This window comes from Oryzias melastigma, linkage group LG2 (genome assembly GCF_002922805.2).
Source record: "Oryzias melastigma strain HK-1 linkage group LG2, ASM292280v2, whole genome shotgun sequence".
NCBI lineage: Eukaryota > Metazoa > Chordata > Actinopteri > Beloniformes > Adrianichthyidae > Oryzias > Oryzias melastigma.
In genome coordinates this window covers 13,616,774-13,625,203 of record NC_050513.1, presented here as the reverse complement: position 1 = coordinate 13,625,203, position 8,430 = coordinate 13,616,774, and the positions used below count along the sequence as shown (strand labels likewise).

At 42.0% G+C, this 8,430-nt stretch overlaps 2 protein-coding genes across 2 annotated transcripts in view; both read left to right on the top strand.

The window, feature by feature from the left end:
* The window catches only part of LOC112139907 (NLR family CARD domain-containing protein 3-like), a 385,294-nt gene that overhangs the window by 287,832 nt on the left and 89,032 nt on the right, over positions 1-8,430 (top strand). The window lies entirely within an intron of this gene.
* The window catches only part of LOC112139908 (NACHT, LRR and PYD domains-containing protein 12-like), a 249,874-nt gene that overhangs the window by 238,257 nt on the left and 3,187 nt on the right, over positions 1-8,430 (top strand). Inside the window, exons 5-7 of the mRNA XM_036214645.1 lie at positions 5,921-6,119; positions 6,231-7,998; positions 8,233-8,406. Of these exons, the coding sequence (XP_036070538.1) occupies positions 5,921-6,119; positions 6,231-7,998; positions 8,233-8,406 (2,141 nt within the window). The remainder of the gene's footprint in view (positions 1-5,920; positions 6,120-6,230; positions 7,999-8,232; positions 8,407-8,430) is intronic.

Sequence of the window (8,430 nt, the reverse complement as noted above, 5' to 3'; positions counted from 1 at the left end):
GAGCTCAGCACTCACATCAACAACCTTCATTCTTCACAGGAACCGACCTGGACCTGGAGATGAACCCAGCTGTGTGTCCTTCAGGAGTGACAGATCAAAGAATATTCCTCCTAACTTCAGAGCCATCAGTTTGGGAGAAGAACAGTAAGTGTTTGTCACAGTTAAAGAAGGCTGGATAATAGTTCAGATGATCAAACATTTTCAGCTGAATGACTTGAGGTCTGGTTCGGTTCTCGATCTCTGATCAGACTCACTTGGAGCATCGTGTGCGATAAGATCTTTTTTAGTTGAGTCTTCTGAGAGTCTCTCTGAAATCAGACATGTTGAAAAAAGGATGGATTTTAATGGATTGGAATTGTTTTGTTTTTCAAACAGTATAAACAAAAAATACAAAACAAATCAAACCAAAGAAATATATATTTTTAGAAGTGTCAATTGAACACGGTTGTCGCAACCAAGTAAATATGTTTTTTTTTTTAATTATGTAAATCTCATTTTTAATCTGTAGCTATTTACATGTTCTCAAATATAAAACAAATGTCTAATTGCATGCTTGCATGAACGTTGTATTTAACTCTACTGAAACAATGTCTGACTGTACTTTGTTGTAGGTGTCCCTCTAATTGTCTTTGCATGCAGTGCGCGCCTATCACTGCTGTAAGGCTAACAATATGCAACTTTGTAGGTCTTAACAGATCAAATCCAAAATAAGGCCATAAAGTGTGTCTCATGTCCTACTTCGTATGATTTTTTTTCTCATCTCTTCAGTTGTAGTCCAGAGGTAGAGCTGTTGACCTCTGAACGGTAGGGGCAGGTTAAATTCCTGTTCTGCCCACCCATACTTCGAGTTTGTCTAGGGCAAGGCACACATTACTCCCAAAGATTATAGGTTGGTGGCAGTGTTCAGTGGCTGAGCTGTCATCAGTGTATGAATGTTTGTCTCCATGAATGAATGGGACTGTGACAGTAAAAGGCTTTGGACCTTCTAAGAATGTAGTAAAGGTTTAGGGGAATCATTCTGTGACAACGAGCCAGCGTCATGATGATCCATGTGCAGTAATTTATTGAGAACACATGGAAAGGTAGGGGGCTGAAAGGCAGGGATCGAGGATCAGGCAGATGGTGATGCAGGAAGAACGCTCAGAAATGTAGCCCAGAGACAAAAACAAGACTTTGCAGCAAGCAGAGCTCAGTGCTCAAACTAAATACTGCTGGGAGGGATTACTGACGGGAACCAGCTATTGGGTTCCTGACAGCAACAGCGGGGGCTGATGGGAAGGGAAGTATGGACAACCAGGAAGTATCAGATAGTTCCCACTGAAGCCCAGAGGGGGAAACAGTGAACCGATTCATGACACATTTGTCGATTGGATTAAAATATTATATCACAACTGAAATGCATCAGTCAGAACTAACAGGTTTCTGAAAGTTTATTCTTGGAAGGGTAACCAGACAGGGTTGTTCACTGTCCACTTCTCTTTTTGCTATATCCAGTGAACCTCTTGCTGCAGCAATAAAATTAGAGCATTAAAAGAATTAAAACAAAACACATCCATCATAAAATTAGTTTTTATACAGATGACATACTACTTTTTCTACATAATTGACATATCAATGAAAACACTGCTATAGAGCAGTTGGAATTGGGAAATCATCTTAGGTAGTATTCTGAAGGTCTGTAAGACAGTATCAAATGTGGTCATCACATCTATATACCCGATGTAGAGATGATGATCCTTATGGATTTCATAGGCCTTCTCTATTAGCAAAGGGACAGCTGAGATGTGATCCATTGTGGACCGATTCGGTATGAAGCCTGCCTGCTTCTGACGGCTGCAAGAGCACAAATAAGCAAGATCCTTGTAAAGGACCTAGTTCACCTTAAACTTTCTCAAACTCAACAGTGACAAAACCGAATTACTCCTTGTAGGCTCCAAATCCACCCTTTCCAAAGTTTCCAATTTTACACTTTCCATTGACTCCTTTTCTGTTTCTCTTTCCCCTCGGGTTCAGAGTCTGGGTGTCATCCTTGACAGTTAATTTTCTTTTTAATCTGACACCAATGGCATTACTCTGTCTGCCTACTTTCATCTGCGTAATATTAATCGTCTCTGCTCCTCCCTCATTGTCCACTCTGCTTTCATTTTGTTTCATAGTCTGGTCACTTCTCGCCTTGGCTACTGCAATGCTTTTCTCTCTGGTTTTCCCAATAAGACTAAACTTCAACTAGTCCAGAATTCAGCTGATTGTATCATTACCACAACTCCCTCCTTCCATCACATCCCTCCCATTCTACAACAGCTGCACTGGCTCCCGGTTGTTTTCAGGAATAAATCCAAACTTCTTCTCTACACTTTCAAAGCCCTTCATAACATGGCTCCTTCCCACATCCCACATCTCTAATCTCCCCATGCTAAGAGTGCCCTTGAGTGTTTTGAAAGGCACTTTTAAATAAAATACATTTTTATTATTAAGAAGTTCCCCAAGATAGAAAGTAGACTAATACCATTCCTGCACATGAGCCTTTAATCCTGATGTTTCCAGAAGAGAAGTATAATCCCTGTGGTCTATAACTAGGAAGATTATCTGTCTCCCACACATCATTAAATATGTGGGTTAGCTACTTCACCATGCTGTTCTCACCCAATTTCAGCATCTCAGTAGTTATGGCACAGATACCAGGGGCTGTCCTGTTGCTGAGATGATGTGATGGAGCCCTGACTTCCTGGGGTGTAATAGGGTCTGTTCTGCAAGTGTTGTTGGGGTCAGTACAGTTTGTAGATGTTGGGCTGGTGGGATGAACTATAGAGATTATGTGCTGCAGAAGGAGGCTGATGTGTTCTTTCCAGATTTTGATGCAGTTTTCTTCTGTTTGAAATAAGATTGCTTTCAGAGTCTTTCACTGGTGCTGTTTTGATGCATGTGCCACAGATTCTAAGTCTTGGGTTTCTGCTTGCCAGAACTTCTCTATCCACACATTACACTGATGGTTTGGTCAGCAGTACTCAATCAGGTTGCCTCAGAGCCAGGCTTTAAGTCATTTTAAAAATGTAAATGTCTGCTCTTAAATTTCTTTTCAGTTTTCTTTTGGAGGATCAAAAGTATTTGACTGAATTCAATTTTTTGAAGATCTTCCAGTTAATTACTTTTTTAGCAGCCAGGGCATCAAAATTTCAGTGATGGCAATGTTAGGATCACTGAGTAAGGAAGAGTCCAGGCGAGGAAGTCTATGTGTTTGTTGGTGAGAGCTTTAATCTGAGCTGGACTGCTAGCAGATGATGATCTGTGTTGCTAAGCCATGCTTCTTTGTATATCTGGCAGTTGATTACAAATCATTTCCAGCGTTGAGGTGTAAGGATGTCATCTAATCAAAGACCATTGTGCAAGAAGATCATTTCTAATAAATAAGTATATTTTTTTCAGGACCCATCAGAGACTCAGAACTGGATCTGAACTCGGCAGTGTGTCCTTCCGTAGGTGCCAATCAATGGAAAATCTTTCTAATTTTAATTCAGCAGCATCTTCTTCAACAGAGAGGTGAGCAGCATGTATATGCTGACACTGGGTCAAATGAGAGAAATGTTTTCATTACAATATATTTTTGATGTGAGTTGAATATTCAAGCAAATGAATGCAAATAAAACCTCTGCTTTAAGTTAAATTTCTCTTCTTCTTCCTTCCTTTTTTGATCTTAAAGCTGTCCCTGATGATTTGTTTTGCTGCATTTTCATCCTTAAAGTTTTAAAGAAGCATTGACCACACTGTTCACCCCTCCTCCTCCTCCTCCTTGCCTCCATCAAGCTTTGACAGGGGTTGAGTCATTCAAGGAGGGGTGCAGCAACAGGAAAAATTATTGATTATGTCAAACTTTTGAGTAATTTTATTTTTAGTTTTAATTATTATATTGTTTTAACATTTCATACAAAATGATTGATGTGTTAAACTATTAAAAAAAAAAAAAAACATTGCAATTTGGTACCTCCTCCAGCAGATGACGTCCTAGGCAGCCGCCTAGCTCACCTATACTCGGGGTCTGTGAACCAGAGTTTTCAGTTTGAACTGTGCTGCTGTAAAAGCTGCAAAGTTTGCACAACCCAGGTTGATTTGTTTAGCAAGTAGTCTGTGCCTTGTATCAAAGACAGTATAGATAAATCAACAATGCCTTTATATAGATGGACAGAGTCTGTTTTGATATGATCCATCATTTTGCTGTTATAAATCGTAATATTTGATTTTTGGATGACAATTACGATTCTGTTTATGTTCAAATGTGAGGGTCAACAAATGTAAATTAAAACTCCTATAAGATTTCTCTAAAATATTGAATCAGGGTTGCACTTTAGTGTAGGGGTAACCTTTCACGCCTGGCAGTGAGAGGACCCTGGTTCAGATTCCAGCTGGGACCTTTCTTTGTTGTATTTGCATGTTCTCCCACTGTCATCTCTAGGCACTCGAGCTTCCTCTCACAGCCCAACAAATGTTTCATAGGTTAAATGATCTAAATTAATCTTCTTAAAATCTTAACAGGGTGGAAACATATTTTAAATGTTTACATTTTCTATTGAGTCATTTTACATGAGAGTAAACAGAAATTCTCTTGTTTTTATAGTAGGAATTCTATGTGTGACCTGGTGAACTGAGCTGACTTTAGTTAGTTTTGTTTTAAACCTCCCAGCACAAACAGAATGGATCTGATTGTTGATGATTCTCCACAGAGAGGACCAGCAGAGCTCAGAACCTCCCAGTGGTCCGTCTGTCCAGCAGCATCAAACACAGCTGGACTCCATATTTCTGGTCTGTACATGAACAACAACTACTTTTCCATCATTCTGTTCACAGTCATCTCCATGCTGCACTTTGTAGACCAGTGGATGGTCAGTAAGGTTGGGCACCGAATGGGTTTTATTCGGTTCCGGTGCCAAAGCGTTTTTTTTTTTTGGTTGCGGTTCCTAATCAATGCCAATTTCTGGACTTCAATTAAAACAAGAATAATGCCTACATCTTTCCAAATCAACAGATTTTCATTCCCAAGTTGTCACATAATGATGCATGGTAAAGACCTAAACATCAAAAATGTACGTTTTGGGTGTCGTCATTTTATGACATGCCGGCTGTTCCCTTTAAATCAGGGCTCCCCAAGCCCTGAAACCGGTAGCCTGCCCCTCTTTTGGCATGCAATGAATTCACTGTTCGCCACCTGCCAAAACTGGGATCTTGAGCTTGACGCCGCGGCTGTGTGTGGGTGTCTGTCTATGTCACACTGACAATGAATGGAAGATACAATGATGTTGAAAGATCAGGATTATTTATTGTGAAGAGTTCTACAAATAAGCTCAAAAAAAGGAAATCCTTCAAAGAGTCATTATTGGGGCTTCTATCTCACTTAGGGTGTGTGTCTGGATAAGAGCCGCTTCCACGGTGTTTCTGTGCCTTTGTGACTGAGTTTAAAGGCTGTCCCGCATTAACCTGAGAAGGGGAAAGCATTAAGAGACCTTTTTGTATTATTGTCTTGACGAAAATAAGATAAACATCGCAGTTCAGGGGAACGGAAAAGGCTACCCCTGTTCCCCGCAGCGGCTGTCTCTGCCTGCGTATTGAGCAAGCGAGCTTGCCTGAAATCCGGGAGGCTGGCTGCAGCCAGAGAACTGACGCGCTAAGACAGTCTGAAGATCTGTCCAAAGAGAATCCTGTATGCTGGAGACAAGCTCTGGTAAATCCTTCACTTAAACTTAGCACTGAAATGAGGAACTGATTGCAGCAGCTTCTTTTGGTTTCAGTATAACTGGATAAATCATAACTGTTCCTATTTCAAACCTAATTTTAGTGCCTAGCCCTAATTGTCAGTGTGTCCAACATGAAGCTGATGTTTGGCTCCATGACTTCACTCTGATTGGCTCATTCATCTAGAATTCTGTTGCAGCTGCTGGAGGACAACATTGTTACTTTTGTGAAGAAGGAGCTGAAGAAGATCCAGAAGATTCTGAGTCAGAGGGAGGATGATGAGGAACTGGAGGATGAAGATGAAGAACAGAGGAGCAACAGAGAGTCACTGAGGAAGATCACAGAGAACTTCCTGAGGAGAATGAAGCAGGAGGAGCTGGCTGATCGACTGCAGAACAGTAAGAGGGTTTCTCTGAAGGTTTCAGATGATGATAAATGAAGATTTACTGATGTCTCAACACATGGAACAACATAGATTCATATCATCATTATTCATTGTCTTCCTTCAGAACCTTCTGCTGCAGTTTGTCGACATCAAGTCCAATCTAGCTTGAAGAAGAAGTTCCAATGTGTGTTTGAGGGAATCACTAAAGAAGGAAACCCAACCCTTCTGAATGAGATCTACACAGAGCTCTACATCACAGAGGGAGGAACGGGAGAGCTGAATGAAGAACATGAGGTCAGACAGATTGAAGCAGCATCCAGGAAAGCAGACAGAGCAGAAACCAGCATCAGACAAGAAGAGCTCTTTCAACTCCCAGCTGGAAGACAAGAACCAATCAGAACCGTGATGACAAAGGGAGTGGCTGGCATCGGGAAAACAGTCTTAACACAGAAGTTCACTCTGGACTGGGCTGAAGGCGAAGCCAACCAGAACATCCACTTCATATTTCCATTCACTTTCAGAGAGCTGAATGTGCTGAAAGAGGAGAAGTTCAGCTTGGTGGAACTTGTTCATCACTTCTTCCCTGAAACCAAAGCAGCAGGAATCTGCAGCTTTGAAGACTTCCAGATCATCTTCATCTTTGATGGTCTGGATGAATGTCGACTTCCTCTGGACTTCCACAAGACTCAGATCCTAACTGACCCTAGAAAGTCCACCTCAGTGGGTGATCTGCTGACAAACCTCATCAGGGGGAACCTGCTTCCCTCTGCTCGCCTCTGGATAACCACACGACCTGCAGCAGCCAATCAGATCCCTGCTGACTGTGTTGACATGGTGACAGAGATCAGAGGGTTCAATGAGCCACAGAAGGAGGAGTACTTCAGGAAGAGATTCAGAGATGTAGATCAGTCCAGAAGGATCATCTCCCACATCAAGAGATCCCGAAGCCTCCACATCATGTGCCACATCCCAGTCTTCTGCTGGATCACTGCTACAGTTCTGGAGGATCTGCTGAAGAGCATAGAGGGAGGAGAGCTGCCCAAGAGCCTGACTGAGATGTACATCCACTTCCTGGTGGTTCAGGCCAAAGTCAAGAAGGTCAAGTATAATGGAGGAGCTGAGACAGATCCTCACTGGAGTCCAGAGAACAGGAAGATGATGGAGTCTCTGGGAAAACTGGCTTTTGAGCAGCTGCAGAAAGGAAACCTGATCTTCTATGAATCCGACCTGACAGAGTGTGGCATCGATATCAGAGCAGCCTCAGTGTACTCAGGAGTGTTCACACAGATCTTTAGAGAGGAGACTGGACTGTACCAGGACAAGGTGTTCTGCTTCATCCATCTGAGTGTTCAGGAGTTTCTTGCTGCTCTTCATGTCCACCTGACCTTCATCAACTCTGGAGTTAATCTCATGGAGGAAAAGCAGAAGATGTCAGTCCAGTTCTACCAGAGTGCTGTGAACAAAGCTTTACAGAGTCCAAATGGACACCTGGACTTGTTCCTCCGCTTCCTCCTGGGTCTTTCACTGCAGACCAATATGAATCTCCTACAAGGTCTTCTGACACAGACAGGAAGTAGCTCACAGACCAGTCAGGAAACAGTCCAGTACATCAAGAAGAAGTTCAGTGAGAATCTGTCTGCAGAGAAAAGCATCAACCTGTTCCACTGTCTGAATGAACTGAATGATGGTTCTCTAGTGGAGGAGATCCAACAGTCCCTGAGTTCAGGACGTCTCTCCACAGATGAACTGTCTCCTGCTCAGTGGTCAGCTCTGGTCTTCATCTTACTGTCATCAGATGAAGATCTGGAAGAGTTTGACCTGAAGAAATACTCTGCTTCAGAGGAGGCTCTTCTGAGGCTGCTGCCAGTGATCAAAGCCTCCAACAAAGCTATGTGAGAACTCTCACTGAAATCACTTTAAGTGAACAACTGAATTATACTTATTATTCATTGTTTTTCCCAATCAATTATACATACAACATTTTTCAAATAAGTTATAAACAATGGGAAACAGACAGAAGAAAAGTACGTTTTTAAATTTACTCATTCTACATTACCAAATCAACCACAGATGACAATTGGCAAATATTTGATCATTAACTGCTGTTCTATTTTGCTTTTCTTCAGAATGGGTGGCTGTAATCTGTCAGAGAGAAGCTGTGCAGCTCTGTCTTCAGTTCTCAGCTCTCAGTCCTCCAGTCTCAGGGATCTGGACCTGCGTAACAACAACCTGCAGGATTCAGGAGTGAAGCTTCTGTCTGCTGGACTGGAGAGTCCACACTGTAAACTGGAGACTCTCAGGTCAGATTGCTTTTTTTTATTCAA